The sequence below is a fragment of the Primulina eburnea genome, chromosome 13 (genome assembly GCF_022965805.1).
Source record: "Primulina eburnea isolate SZY01 chromosome 13, ASM2296580v1, whole genome shotgun sequence".
Classification (NCBI taxonomy): Eukaryota; Viridiplantae; Streptophyta; class Magnoliopsida; order Lamiales; family Gesneriaceae; genus Primulina; species Primulina eburnea.
Genome location: NC_133113.1, coordinates 7,311,681 through 7,328,348, shown reverse-complemented (window position 1 = coordinate 7,328,348; position 16,668 = coordinate 7,311,681). Strand labels below are relative to the sequence as shown.

At 38.7% G+C, this 16,668-nt stretch overlaps 1 protein-coding gene across 1 annotated transcript; it reads right to left on the bottom strand.

The window, feature by feature from the left end:
• Window positions 1-5,304: 5,304 nt before the first annotated feature.
• LOC140810254 (uncharacterized) lies at window positions 5,305-6,935 on the bottom strand. The gene is made up of 3 exons (XM_073168127.1): window positions 6,380-6,935; window positions 5,772-6,316; window positions 5,305-5,616 (listed from the first exon to the last, which is right to left on the bottom strand). The coding sequence occupies exons 1-3, from the start codon at window positions 6,933-6,935 to the stop codon at window positions 5,305-5,307; spliced, it is 1,413 nt and encodes a 470-aa protein (XP_073024228.1).
• Window positions 6,936-16,668: the final 9,733 nt, after the last annotated feature.

Sequence of the window (16,668 nt, the reverse complement as noted above, 5' to 3'; positions counted from 1 at the left end):
AAAATTCCAAGAGAGTAGTCTTGTAAATCACAGCTGGTGCTTCCAGAAACCTTCTGAGACCATATTTCTCAATGGCTTTAAACATGTTGACCATATTTGGTCCTTGATTTTCAAAAATGAAGCCAAATTAACTTGATAAGCATTGAGTGTGTAAGCTTCAGCCATTTTTATGCAAATAGAAATGAGTTCGAACTAGATTTTGCAGTAGAATGTGAATACGAGAGAAAACAGTAGCTAGTATGCGAAAGATATGAAAGCGTAAAGGTGAAATGACTGAGAAAAGACGTTTAAAGTCTAGAATGTACAACCGTCAGTGAAACATAAGGACACGTATCAATATGTTTACGGTTGAATTTGAAAAGTTGAGCAGAGAGTGTCAGATACGCCAAAATTTAAAAAAATAACTAAAATAGGCGGGCTGTTCAAGTGGTTACTAAAAATATCAGAAGAGAGTTTGTCGTCTTATGATAATATCTACTAGAAGTTATGAAGTACTGAAATATTTTCAGCATCTTTATAAAAACCAGTAGACACACTGTTTTATCGAAAATACAAACATTCTTCTGCTTCTGATAAAGCACGGAAAAGGAAAAAGACAGAATAAAATAATATTCCCCCTCAATTGATGCAACTAATAAATGCAATAGATACGATATCTGAGAGAATGATAGATGACTCTTGATCTTCGTGCATGATGTGATCGATTGGACGTCTCTTAAGCTTCCCAATACTCTATATAAGTACCTAAAAGCTCACAAACTAAGTTATGTACACAAATAACAAATCACAAATGGATGATGCAAAAATTCTCTCGGAGTCTTCTCCAGAGTCTGATTCAGCAGAGGAATTGCAAGGCCAATTTTTGGCTTCTCGTAAGATGATGTCTGAAGACATCCTTTTTTAAGATATGAAGACTTGGAAGAAATTCCTTGGCCTGTAATATGAACTATCGATTAGATTGTTCGTTCTTAAAAGGACTAAGTTGCGGAATAACCCCTTTCACAAACCACGTTCATGCGAAGCGAGGGGATTCCAGCAGAGCTTAGTTAGGTTCCTGCTGAAGTACTTTGCAGTACTTCAAACTGTTGATATCAACAAAATGTAATAGTTAGGAAAATGTAATGCATCTGGTTTTATGAATGAAATATTTCATTTTGTCATATCTCTGTTTATCTACTGTTTTTTACTTAATGCAAATAAATAACAAGAAATAAACAGAAGAAAGGATGAGAAAAACTTAGTCTGAATAATTTAATGCTCGATGACTCTTCGTCTTCCTCAAGTCTTGTCTATAAATGAAGATAACTTCTGCTCGTAATGACATTTATATTCCAATGGATTGTGAAAGCAGCACACATGTTCCTCATCCTTCATGGACTCCTCTGCTTTTGCAAGAATTAAAACGAGGTGCTGAAGACTTCATATTTTCGGAGGTTATGTCCATTTGGACTACTATTCATGACCTCCAATTAATCAATACTGGAGAATTTCCTACTTCTGCTAGACAGAGGTCACTTGCAAGAAGGTTCAAGAGCTTGCTCGAGTCGATCACATATCCGAGCTGGTCAAGGATGATGTGCTGAACCACATGCTGCTGTTAAGGGAGTGTGAGTTGCTTGATCTAGTTGCCAATTTTGAAAACTTTCGGAATATTAGGAATCATGATTTGAACAACTGGTTTAGAGTGTGGCAAGATGTTGTAGAGAGTAATTTGAATCAAGTTGTAAGGTGTCGATTTTATTCTCAATAAAATATCAGTAGTTGCTCAAAAAATTGTCTCTTCTCCATATGAACATACTGATATTAGATGAGTAACAAATAACTGATAGTAATTAACAAATTGATAGCAACAATATACTTAAGTTAAATCAATTAAACCAAGAACATTTCGAAAATAAGAAAACTCATTCTCAAGCAGAGTCTTTGTAAAGATATCTGATGCTTGTTGATCAGTAGAGACGTATTCAAAAAGAATTTCCTTCTTCTGCACATGATCTCTAATGAAATGATGTCTGATATCTATGTGCTTTGTTCTGGAAAGAAGTACTGGATTTTGCGTGATTGCTATAGCATTGGTATTGTCACAGAATATAGGTGATTCAGAAGCTTGAACTCCGTAGTCTTTAAGTTGCTTTTGTATCCATAGTATTTGAGAGCAGCAGCTTCCAGCACCAAGGTATTCTGCTTCTGCAGTAGACGTAGCTATGGAAGTCTGCTTTTTACTAAACCAAGAGATTAGCCTATCACCAAGAAATTGACAAAAACCACTTGTTCTTTTCCTGTCCAACTTGCAACCTGCATAATCAGCATCTGAATATCCAATAAGATTGAAAGATGAATCATTAGGATACCATAAACCGACATATTGAGTGCCCTTAAAATATTTCAGTATGCCCTTAGCAGCAATGTAATGTGACTGCTTAGGGTTAGATTGAAATCTTGCACAAATACAGAAAACAAACATAATATCAGGTCTACTGGCAATAAGATATAACAGTGAACCAATAAGACTATGATACTGAGTTACCTCTACTGAAATTCCATTTTCATCCTTGTCAAGTTTAGTAGATGAGCTCATAGGAGTGGAAGCAGCAGAACATGTTTCCATGCCAAACCTTTTTAGTAGTTCCTTAGTATACTTAGCTTGATTTAAAAAGATTCCAGTATCAAGTTGCTTGATCTGTAGTCCTAGAAAGAATGTTAATTCTCCCATCATGCTCATTTCAAATTGTTCCAGTATTAGTTCGGAGAACTTTGCAGACAATTTGGGGTTAATTGACCCAATGATAATGTCATCAACATAAATCTGTACGAACAAAATGTGTTTAATAAAGTGAACAAAGTTTTGTCTACTGTGCCGATAATAAAATCATGATTAACAAGATATTGTGAGAGTGTGTCATACCAAGCTCGAGGTGCTTGTTTTAAACTATACAGGGTTTTGTGTAATTTAAATACATGATTTGGTGAGAAATGATCGATAAAACCTGGAGGTTGTTCAACGTAGAATTCTTGTTGCAGTAGACCATTTAGGAAGGCTCTTTTCACGTCCATCTGATAAACTTTGATATTTTTGAAAGCAACGAAGGATAAAAATATTATGATCACTTCAAGCCTTGCTAATGGTACATAGGTTTCATCATAGTCTATTCCTTCTTCTTGTCTGAAACCTTGAGCCACAAGTCTTGCTTTATTTCTGACCACGGTGTCTTCTTCATTTAGTTTTTTTCTAAACACCCATCATGTTCCAATAACAGCTTGATGAGTTGGTCTAGGTACAAGAAACCAAACTATATTTCTTTTAAATTGATTCAGCTCTTCTTTCATAGCTTCGATCCAACTGGGATCCAGAAGAGCTTCTTCAATTTTCTTTGGTTAATCCTGAGAGATAAAAGCAGCATGCATATATTCATTAATTATTTGCCTTCTGGTTCTCAATGAGGCTGCAGGATTACTAATAACCAAAGATGGAGGATGAGATTTCCTCCAGAAAAAAAGGGTTTAAAGAAATATCTTCCTGGTTTGATGGGTTGAATCAGGCTCAGCCAAAGCAGTAGCAGGTTCTGGAATGTTCACTTCTGGTTCTGGTAAATCTTGTGTCTGAACATTTGGTTCTACCATCGGAATGTCTGGTTCTGGATTTAGAGCATCTTTAACACTAGGTTCTGCATCATCTTCACTATCCAGTTCCAGATGAATCATGTCTAACCTGCTACTCAGATTTGACACGTTAAAAATTCCAGGAGCACTGCTATCTTCATGAAAGACAACATGAATATATTCTTCAACATTAAGAGTTCTATTATTGAAAATTTTGAAAGCTTTGCTTACTGCTGAATATCCAAGAAATAGTCCAGCATCTGATTTTGAGTCAAATGCAGACAAATAATTTTTACTGTTATTGTTAACAAAACATCTGCAACCAAAAACATGAAAATAAGATACGCTAGGCTTACTCCCTTTCCATATCTCATACGGAGTCTGACTGTGCCTTTTGTTGATCATTGTTCTGTTTTTGTGTGTAATCCTCCAGGTTGCTGGTGTTCTGCTTTGACCTGCTGGCATGCATAACATCTGGAGACGAATTCAGCTACATCTCTTTTCATGCCATTACACCAGAAATTATTTTTGAGATCCCTGTACATTTTCATACTACCTGGATGGACTGAGAATTTTGACTTGTGCGCCTCTGCAATTATCTCTTGGCGAAGGTTATCACTGTCGGGCACACACAGTCTTCCTTTCATCCATAAGATTCTCTTGTCATCAATCTGATGATCCTGAGACTTCCCTTCTCTGACTTGCTCCTTAAGTTTGGTTAGTACCAGGTCTCGATCTTGGTTTAATTTTACGGTCTCCTGCAGACATGGCTGGGCCGAGAGTGAAGCTAGAGTCACCTTGCCTGGGCCCTTCCAACTTAGCGCATCAGCCACTTTGTTTGTTTTAGCGGATAGCTTATGATCAAATCATAGTCCTTTAGAAGTTCGATTCATCGTCTTTGCCTCATATTCAGCTCCTTTTGGGTGAAAAGTACTTGAGGCTCTAATGGTCTGTGAATATTTCACATTTAGCACCATAGAGATAGTGTCTCCAAATATTTAAGGCGAAGACAACCGCTGCGAGTTCCAGATTATGAGTAGGATATTTCTGCTCATGCAGTTTCAACTGCCTTGATGCGTAGGCGATCACTCTTCCTTCCTGCATAAGCACGCATCCTAAACCTTCCTTAGTGGCGTCACTGTAAATAGTGAAATCTTTATTCTCTGCGGGCAGGATCAACATTGGTGTGGATGTGAGTTTCTCTTTCAGTGTCTGGAAACTCTTCTCACAATCCTCATTCCAGATGAATTTAGAATTCTTTTGTGTGAGCTCCGTCAGTGGCACGGCTATCGAGGAGAACCCTTTGACAAACTTCCGGTAGTAGCCTGCCAATACAAGAAAGCTTCTGATGTCGGTGGCGTTCTTAGGTTTCGTCCACTCTGTGATAGCCTCTAATTTCCTCGGATACACTAACACTCCTTCCTTCGAGATCACGTGTCCTAGAAATGACACACTCCTTAGCCAGAATTCACACTTGCTAAACATGGCATAGAGTTTATTCTCTCTTAAAGTTTGCAGAGCAAGGTGAAGGTGCATTTCGTGGCTCGTCTCATCAAGGGAATGGACGAGGATGTCGTCGATGAATACCACTATGAATTGATCCAAGAAAGGCTTGAATACTCTGTTTATTAGGTCCATGAATGATGTCGATGCATTTGTCAGGCCAAAAGTCATCACTATAAATTCATAATGCACATATCTGGTTCAAAAGGCTGTTTTGGGAATAGCTTCAGCCCTGACCTTCAACTGATGGTAACATGTCCTCAGGTCCAGTCTAGAAAAGACGGTGACTCCTTTAAGCTGATCAAATAGATCGTCTATCCGAGGTAAAGGGTATCTGTTCTTGATTGTGATCTTGTTTAGTTCTCTATAATCAATGCACAATCTCATACTCACATATTTCTTCTTCACGAAGAGTACTGGAGCTCTCCATGGGGACATACTCGGTCGAATTTGCCTTTTATCTAGCAATTCTTGGAGTTGTTCTTTCAGATCCTTGAGTTCGGCTGGGCCATTCTGTAAGGTGCTTTAGAGATTGGTGCAGCACCGGGAACCAGATTGATCTCGAACTCCACTGCGCGGTTCGGTACCGTCAGAGAGAGTTTTTCTGAAAAAACATCGGGGAACTCTCTCACTGTCGGAATTTCCTCAAGTTTCAGCTCGACTTATACTTTTACTTCACTGACCACTGCCAGGTAGATGTCTTCTCCGGATTTCATGGCTCTCCAAGCTTGAGATGCGGAGATCAGCGACTTCTGTTCCTTGGATTTACCGTGGAACACGATTTTTTCCTGATCTGGGGTTCGGAGTTTGACTCTCTTTCCCTTGCAATCTATTATCGCATTGTTTCTTGCTAACCAATCCATCCCTAAGATGATGTCGAAGTCGACCATGATCAACTGTATCAAGTCGGCACTAAAAGTCTGATCACTAATACTGACTTTACAATCTCTGTAAATTTCATGAGTTTCAATGGCCCTACTTTCAGGTGTGGCTATTCGAAATGGCTCAGTTAGGTTCTCGGGCTTATATCTTAACTTTTTAGCAAATCTCCTAGATATAAAGGAATGGGTAGCACCACAGTCAAATAATGCATAAGCAGTCACTTGCTGAATAAGTATGGTACCTGACACAACTTCATTGGCGTTGTCTACCTCTTCTTGAGTTATGGCAAAGACTCTGGCGTTAGGTTTGTCCTCCTTTGGTTTACTAGGGCCTGCTCCCACATTTGGCCCAGTTCCTCTATTCGGCCCTGCTGGTCAGTTGGCGGAGATAGTACACTCTGCAATTCTATGCCCCAATTTTCCACACCCAAAGCATACACCGCTAGTCCTTCGGCATTTCCCGGCGTGCTTGAAGCCGCAAGTTGGGTATGGCTTGAGTACTTGATGGTTATTGTAGGGGGATTGCCCTGAGGAAGGTCCACCTGACTGATTGGGCCTCTTGAACACTGATCTGCCCTGAGAAGGCTGGCTATTAAGAGGTCGTTTGTTCCTGTTTTCCCCTTCCCTTCGACGAATGTCAGCTTCGGCTCGGATATCCGCGCCCATCAGGTCTGAAAATTTAGCAGGTTGGTAGACTGCTAGGGCTGATTGGATCCTGCTGTTCAACCCCTTCTTAAACTGGTGCAATTTCAAAACTTCGTCCGCCATGATTGCCGGAGCATATGATCCAAGGGCATTGAACTGGGAGGTGTACTCCACAACTGACATGTCTGGAGCTTGACTGAAGTTTTCAAACTCACTCAGTTTCTGTAGTCTGACCTCGGATGGATAATACTGTTTCAGGAAAGCTTCTCTAAAACGCTGCCACATGATTTGTCCTCCAGCTTTCATGGCTGGCGAGATTGCTTCCCATCACTTGCCTGCTTTATCCTCCAGGAAAAGCATTATCATGTCCACTTTCAGTGCCTCGGGGACTTCCAACAGTCGCAGCTGAGTCTCCACGCTTTTCAGCCAGCTATGGCTAATTTCGGGGTCGACATATCCAGTGAAGTTTGGACACCTGTTCTTGTGGAGTGATTCATAATGGAACTTGACTCCGTTCTATGGTGGAGGTGGTGGTGGTTGATTGGCGTTCGGGTTCACTAACCCTTGCAGTGTTGTCGCCACGATCGTGGCTATAGCCATTAGGTCTGCTTGGTTAGGCTGAACACAGGTGGTGGTCCATTACCTCCTTCGTTTGCATTGTTGTTGTTAGTCTAGCGAGGGTTGCGGTTTTGCCTTGGAGGTCTACCGGCCATTTCCTACAATTAAACGTTTCTAAGAAATTTTTTTGGTTCATAACGATAGGTTTGAATGAATAAGTTATGTTGGAACAACTGAAATAAGCAAATAAACATAAATTTATTAATTTTGAATATCGAGGAACAACTGAATGGAAACAAATAGTACTGCATGAAAACAAATCGTACTGAATAACATAGCAACAATGATAAAATAACTCCTAATAATAAATAAATGTCACTAAGGCACTCTAGTCATCTATCTCTCCGCCGACAAATGCTGCTATAGGCTCGTCTCTCTTTATCGGCTCCTCCTCTTCCGGTTCTTCCTCTGGCTCCTCCTCTTGAAGTATCTCCACCATATGGGTGAGCTGGGCGTTATCCTCTGTGGGCTGCGCCACCTGTGCCTTAAATCCATGTATCTCCGTATTACCACGTCCATCTCATCATTTCAATGTTGTTGATACCGCAGATGGTACTGTTTCTTCTGCTTGATTTGGTCCTTTAGTGTTTCCACCTGCTGGGTCAGACGTTGGTTCACGCATGCAAGGCTGTTCATGGCTTCACACGAATTCTCCAGTTTCCTCTTACCCTTGGCATTCTGCTGTTTCTCTTCCTCCAGCTCCTTGCGATAACGCTTCCCATCCTCCCATAACTTTTCATGCTGATACTTTCATTGTTCTATGACATCTCGTAGGTCCACGTTATCACCTCTAACTAGCTCACCCTGATAGATAGACTGGTTAAGGCGGACACGAATATCCTCTTTCTCAGCGGCTAAAGTCTCGACCTCCCTCTTCCTCTCACTGAGTTTGGCTCTAAGTCGCTGAATCTGACGGGACTGATAATTAAGGCCAAGATCCTTCAAACGAATGGCAACTTGGGCATGGATGTGGGGTCGCATGGGAGTGGATGAAGCAATTTCCTGAAATCAAAAAATGGACATGCTCAGAATCGGAAAGAGACAACATATAACAAGGGACAATATGCAATATATATGAAATTTTCGAAAATTACATAAATATATTTTTTTTCCAAAATGGAAAGTTTGGAATTGGACATATGAGTTCGAAGCATATGTCGAGGGGATTCCAGAACAATCGACGAAATCAAATTTGGAATTTCCTATGAGAAGTTATAGGGTCTACGAATATTTTTTAAAACGGCAAAAACGACGTTTCGGAGGCCTAAACGAGGATAGCATCGGAATTTCCTATGAGAAGTTATAGGGCCGTTTCAGTGGGGATAGCATCGGCCTATTTCAAAAATTCCACCGAAATTTTTTTTAAAATTTTTTTCTCATTTTTGTCCAATTGGATTATGAACTTGGCGGCTCTGATACCACTTAAATGTCACACCCCGAGACTCGGGATTGACACCGGTGTTGTTTAACAATCACACAATCGAAACAACAAGCCTTTGTAGTACAATGTAAACCGAAACCAGTTTATATATCATAATCTCAAATGAAATAACAATTGTCTTTACAACTCAAAAACCCAAAACGACAAAGTTTAAATGCGGAGACGTAAAACTGAATAACAATAATTTAAATTAATCTAATTCTCGAACATTCACCATCCCCATAATTGTTCAGACTCTTCCTCCTCGATTTCTTCTTCAAGCTTATTTGGGAAGGGTTGTAAGGGGGTGAGTATTTTGGGAAATACTCAGCAAGTGGGGGCATATCGAGCACAATAAAACAACATGTATAAATTTCGAAACACATTACTTGCATACATACTCAATAAACATGCATAACATTTACCAGCCACTGTGATTTATCTAACTTTCTATGGTTTACTGACGTCAGTCCCTAATTTTTACTCCTCTAAGGTGGCGAGGTCGTATAGCGGTTATATCCCCCACCGCTTAAGGGTACGTCATGGTTGGGATTCTCATCCATATACAGTCGACTCCTCACAGTGCTTAAAAAAGTATGACAATTCGACACAAAAAAAGGAGTAGAAAAGAATTTGTACTCGATCGAAATTTTATCCAAAAAACCGAAAAATATCACATATGCATAAACCAAAATTTTGAAATTTAAGAACAGCCCACTTACCGTAATTGAATGAGAAAAAACGTGGAGTGTACGGCTTGGATTGGATCACTTCGCGTTCCTCGTCCGGGCAGCGCTTCGGTTCGATTGCTAGGTGACGATTTTCGAGCAGAGCTTTGGCTAGGATGGCTGCTGAATTTTCGAGTTTCTCAGCAAGGGAAATTTCGAAATCTTGTGTAGGGAATGAGTGGAGAATGGTGGAGTATTTATAGGTGGAGAGAAGGGTGTTAATTTTGGTATTCAAATCATACCAATAACCATGACAAATCTCACAATTTGCCTCAAATATTCTTTGCTAAATTCGAAAATTCAGCTACTTAGTTAGTGAAATTTATTCCTTGATATCCTCCCTTCATTTGGTTCGAAATCTAGGTGTAAGGGTGGGGAGGATTTGCTGAATCATGGTCAAACTTTATCGATTCCTTGTGCATGATTTGTTGATTTGTTTCCATGTTCTAGGCTTCCTTATTCATGCATGGATATGCTCTTGTATCAATATGCCATGGCATCCCTAAATTTCGAGATTTAGGCCACAATCCATCATGCATGTAATTATTTACTTTCCTTACTACCTAGGCTTGCATATGTCTTCCATGATCTTGTATTACTCCTCCCTCAAATTTCGAAATTTGCATGCACAAGTGTAGGTATTATTGACTTAAATATTTCCAACAAATAATTTCCCAAGGTGCATATCTCATTATTATATACAAAAATCAAATCCTACAATTTCCTTAAAATTACAGATTAAAAAAATTTGGTTCTCACAATTGGACCAAACAAGTCCATATGCAATAATTCCAAACATCTTGAAGTTGATTTACTACCTTTATTCTTGAAGCTAGATCTGACTTGCTTACCAAGTTGACATGCAGAACAGACATGATTCTTAACGAAGTTTATATCAGGCAAACCATCAACTATGTTCTACTTCTTGAGATTATTGATTGACTTGAAATTCATATGATTCAATCTCTTATGCCGTAGCCAATGTTTATCACTAAGAGAGGCAACTAAACACATAGGAACATTAATATGATCTTTATTCCATGAGACTTTGTATGTGTTACATTCTCTTTTTCCAGTTAATACAGTAGACTCATCAGCATTTTTAACTGTGTATGTGTGCTTCTGAAAAGCCACAGAGTAACCATTATCACACAGTTGACTAATGCTAATCAAGTTGTAACAAATATTTTCAACTAATAGTTCGCCATTAATAGTAATATTACCATGGATAATCTTACCCTTACCCACGGTTTTACCTTTTGAGTTGTCTCCAAATGTTATCTTTGGTCTAGTACAACTCATTACTTCTGATAGTAGATTTTTCTGTCCAGTCATGTGTCTGGAACATCCACTGTTCAGATACCATGAGGATCTGCTGAATTTGGCTTTTCCTTCATGTTCCTGTAAACACAAATTTTAGTATCTGGTACCCAATCTATTTGGGTCCAATACTTATCAGTCCTTTGGGAACTCACATTTGTACAATTTTAGGTGACCTTGTACTTCGGGTGTCCAAATATCTGTGTGCAACAGAAGGTCAGCTATTTCTAACAGAATGCATCTTCGAATGTTGTTCTTCCCTTCTGTTTTTGTTGTCTGGTCTGTATCTTTTCTGAACAGGTCTAGAATTATAGTACTGGTAGTTTTTAACCTTCATAGAGAATTTTCCTCCTGATTTGAATCCTCTGCTGGATCCAGAACTATGGTGAACTCTTCCCTTAGGTTCAACATAACCCAGACCATAATGCTTCATTCTGTTCGTCTGATCTACAGTCCTTTCAACTCGAACAGTTGGTACTTCAGGTTCATATACCACACTGGATTTGACAAAGTGAATGAATTTCTCTTTGCCTCTATCCAGCTTTGGCTTAGTAATTATTTCAGAAGTGCTTTTATTATTGCTGAATCCAAGACCACTCCTCTCATCGGATTGCTTCTGTAACTCTTGCATCTTCTCTAAAGAAACAGAATACTTGTTCCATGCATTTACCAAAAAAGATTGCTTCTGATTTTCAGACCTCATTGTTTGGTAATCTGCATTCATTCTTTCATTATCAATTCTTAACTTACTCATATCAACTTTTAAATCATTGCAGCTATTCTCTTGCAAGCAAGTGAACTTACTGACTTGATCCTTTAAGTCTTGATTTTCAATCTTAACTTCCTCGAATGATTGAGAAAGTCTTGAGTACTCTTCCACCATGTCATGCAGTGCTTTAATCAAATCAGTTCGTGTAAATTCGTCAGAGTCAAAGTCAAGTACCTCTCCAGATGTCGAGGTTAGTTCAATATCTGCCATGAGACATTTGATCTCTTCTGCATCACTTTCGCTAGAATGACTTTCTGAGTCAGAAGACTCCGAACTAGAATCCGCCCATTTAGATTTGCTTTCCTAAGCAATCATCGCTTTGTGGTCTCTTCTGAATTTCTTGTCATTCCTCTGGTATTCTTTTTTCTTTTGGTCATCCTTCTTGGGCTTTGGACAATCAGCAATAAAGTGACCGATCTTTTCACAGTTAAAATACGCCATGTCACCAGGTGGTGAATCCTTCTCGAAGTTCCGATTAGGGCTTTGGTAAGCTCTGTAATTCTTCTTCATGAATCTGGTGAATTTCTTCACAAAAAGAGACATAACATCATTTCTGATCTTTTCAGCAGTCTTTTCAGAAGTGATGATGCTTGTGGAACAACTACGGCAGCAGTTGCAGCAGTAGTAGGAGTAGTAGCAGCAAGAGCCTTGGTCGGTAGATTTGTTGAGGGCTCTTCTCCGCTTCTCACTTCCAGTTCGAACTCATAGGCTTTTAAGTCAGCAAACAAGTCATGTAGCTCCAACTTGTTTAGATCTTTAGATACTCTCATAGCCATTATTTTAACGTCTCATTCCCTGGGTAAAGCTCTCATCACTTTGAGTGCTATTTCTCTGTTGTCATACTCTTTCCCAAGAGCTGCTAGTTCAATAACTAGGCTACTGAAACGTTCATCAAACTCATTTAGAGTTTCTCCAGCTTTCATTTTGAGATTCTCAAATTTCTGCATTGCTACAGACAGTTTATTTTTCTTCGTCTGCTCATTTCCTTCACAGATTTGGATGTGTTTTTTTCCCAAATTTCTTTAGCAGTAGAACACATCTTGATCTTACTGAAGGTATTTTTTTCGAGGGTTTTGTAAAGAACTTCCTACGCGATATTATCAAGATTGGCTTTCTTTTTATCTTCGCCAGTCCATTCACTTATGTGCTTCTGAACCATCTAGGGTGCTCCCTCAGTAACATCAACAGCATTGTTAGATTTTAAGATCTTCAAAAGACCATCTGGGATGACAAACCACATGTCATCGTCTTGAGCTGCAAGATGAGCTTGCATACGGATCTTCCAGTCATCAAAGTCTTCTTTTGAGAACATGGGAACCTTGCTGAAGTGTGTTATATCTATTGTAAATATAGAAAAAGAAAAATATGCTCTGATACCACTTGTTGGAGATCGATATAGAGTTTAGAGGGGGGTGAATAAACTTTTTCCTTTGTTGGTTGATTTTGCAAATGTTTCTAGAATCCTGTTAGATATTAAAGCTTATCTTGTTCAAGAGTAAGTCCAGCAGATCACAATAAAAAGTGAGGAAATGATCCGATGGAGTACGGTGAAATACGATAAAACAGTAAACAGTAGACAATGGATGTTTATGAAAGTTTGAAGATGAAATATTCTACGTCTCCTTTTTTTCTGTTTCCAGAAGGTTACTAAAAGACTGGTTCTTACAGTACAACACGTGTACACACCCACTTCAGCAGGACTTAACCTTTGCCTACTGAAACTCTTAGTTTCTCAACACAATAAGATAAATACGACAAAGTTCTGGAAATGACTTTTTTCCAGATTACAAACTCTTCTCAAAGATATAGTAACGAGATTATGTTTGTAGAGAGGGTAAGAAACAATCAGCACAATATGATCTCAAAAGATCAGATAAATATTATGAAGCATGTGCTGCTTTTCTGTAAATGTAGCTTTGAAGATGATAAGAAGTTCAGAGTGCTCAAATCAACGTTCTTATTTTAAGAATGTAATAGTTGTTTTTTTTGGTAACCTATAAAGTCGTTGATTTTGTGTATTTATAGAAGTCTTGAATCCAACGTCTATAAACAAAACGGCTTCTTTGACTTCTGATAGAATCAGCTTTATTACCTAAAAAGGTTCCTGCAAACACCTTCAGAACAATCAATCTTGTTTCATAACACGTTTGGTAAAACGTATTAAATGACTTTGTTCAGCATTAATGATGCATCTAATACTCGTACTTGGTAAAGTAACGGTAACATTTAATATATGATTTATAGGTTCTGATTTAGTAAAAGTCAAGTTATGCTTCTGTTTTTCTAAGCTGACAAGTACTCGAAGAGTACTGCTTTATTAAGGAGACACGAGAACTTCTGCTTTTATACTGTCTTCTGGTTTTACTAACGTGATCTATTGGTTTTGACTATCATCACCACAATTAAATTAAGTCTATCAATATACCAATGGTTGCAGATTGGATTGGGATATATGAGTTGCAGGGACCGTACTGTATGCTAACCATAACATAAGATTCTTGCAAGCGTTGTTAGCGATACCTAAGGGATCATGGGGCGATGCAACTAGATGTTCTTACCATTATCCGATAGATGCAATCAAAAATAAGTTCTGACATTCTTGATCAAGCTATTGATGAAAAGAATGGGGACAATTAATGTGGGGACCCGGACGCTAATCATGTTCTTAATCGTCATTGGGACTAAATCAATTATAATAATCAGGGTCTAAATTTTTTTTTTAAATGCGGAAGGTAATGGAATTAAACTTCTATACATCTCAGTATAAAATTATAGATCTGATAAAATATACAAACATACATACTCAGGTTCAACAACTACTATCAAGTGTTTAAACCCTATCTCTAGTCCAAGTCCGGTATCACCACTCTAATCTCGATCTGTCTTCACCTCTGTGACCCTGTACCTGTCCCACCTGTTGTCATGCACACATACAAACAAGACAACAGCCGGATAACTCCGGTGAGATATAAATATCCCAGTATAAACAATGTATTAAATGCAATCATATAAAATATATATAAAAGCATAAACAAACATCAAAACATGTATCTAATCTGATTACATGAATTAATGACTCGTGATCTATTCTTATCTTATCTCAAATCTAGGGATCCCAATCTAATTTAGACTTTGGTATGCTGTATCGAGTGTGTCTGAGATAGACGTCGATCTACATCTGAAGCTCGTCGATACACCGTAAGTCTAGAGTCGTATCGGTTCTGAGAAAGACTCGGCGGTTCTGCCCTAGCTAGGCTGTCTGCCCTAGACTCGGACTCTGACTCTGTTCTAAGTCAATACAATAACATATCAATCTGACAATCTGCAAATATCAATGCAATAAATAAAGTATGTGATTTAGGGAAACTCAAGTCAAACCTAACTCGAGTTGTGCAATCCCGAATCAACATTTATTTATACCTTTCTTGCTGTCGATCTGATACAATCGAAGTCTTGAATTAAGGTCTGTCACTGTTCAATCTGGCAATGACAATATCAATATTCTATATCAATATTCTAATCGAATCACAACATCTCTGTTTTAACAAATTTTGACAGTACAACAGTACAATCTTGCGATACTGATAATACTATATCAGTCTATACCAATTCCAATAATTTACAATCAACCACTGTACCAATCTGATATCAATTCTAGTAATTTCATTCTGAAATTCATAACAATTTCATATTCAGTCCGTTTCTTAATCTGACTTCGATTCTACGCTGTCTAACATGTCAAGAACAACATATCTGACGTGTATTCAATTCTAACAACATCATATTTTCAAAACATGTCAAAACGTAGTAAAACTTACGTCCAGTTGTAGCCTACGTCGATAGGAGCTCGGTACCGAAGTCGGATTTAAAATCTAACGGACATATTCCTCGTAAATCGAATTCTAGAATCAAACTGGGAAAAGTGGCTTCGATTTCTTCTTTTTCTTTCTGATTTCGAAGTTGTATATATATATATATATATATATATATATATATATATATCAAGTTTGCATGTATGAGAAACGTGGCATTTTTCCACCAATTGCAGTCGACGCTCGGGCGGTGCAAATCTACCGCTCGAGCGCGGTAGGTTCTGTCCACGCTTTTCCGGAATACACCTTTGGCGCTCGGGCGGTCAAAAACTACCGCCCGGGCGCCAAGTCTTCTGCCCGAGACAATTTCTTGATGCACACTGGCGCTTGAGCGGTCACTTTCTACCGCTCGCGCGCCAGACTTTCTGTCCCCAAGTGGTATAAATCATATGCTTGGTCCGATTTGATCTCGTAATGGCCCGGTTATACTCACATTATCTAACTCCAATAATCTCATGTTAATATAATTAAAATCTCATATTAACAGAATCAAGATCTTGGTCCTTACATTTCTCCCCCCCTAAGATACGATTTCGTCCTCGAAATCACAAGCATTCAATCGTATCAATAAGGAGTATATATACACAATCTGTATAAGAAATTCACATCATCGAAATAACTCTGGGAATTCTTGTCTCATATCTGATTCTGTTTCCCAGGTTGCTTCTTCTACACCATGACGAGTCCATTGCACTTTCACAAGTGGAATGGTCTTTGTTCTGAGCTGCTTTTCTTTGCGATCAATGATCTGAATCGGTTTTTCAACATAGCTCAACGTCTCATCCAGTTCGGCCTCGTCTGATTGAATAGCATGTGAAGCATCAGGAAGATACTTCCTTAATAACGATACATGAAAGACATCATGTATCCCGGATAATGAAGGCGGTAAAGCGAGTCGATAGGCACGATCTTCTATCTTCTCGAGAATCTCATAAGGCCCAATGTATCGTGGAGACAGTTTCCCTTTCTTGCCAAATCTGACAACTCCTCTGAAAGGTGAAATCTTCAAAAATACTCGGTCTCCCACGTCAAATACCAACGGTCTACGTTGAACATTGGCATATTTGGCATGTCTGTCGTGTGCTGCCTTCATTTTCTTTTGAATTAGCTTCACTTTTTCTGTCATATCTCTGATCATATCTGGTCCTATTTCAGGCACTTCAGAGATATCATCCCAATAGAGAAGGGATCTACACTTCTTTCCGTACAACGCTTCAAATGGTGCCATCTCAATACTCGTCTGATAGCTGTTGTTGTACGAAAACTCACAAAGAGGCAATGCATCTTGCCAAGTAGTGCCAAAATCTAGCAC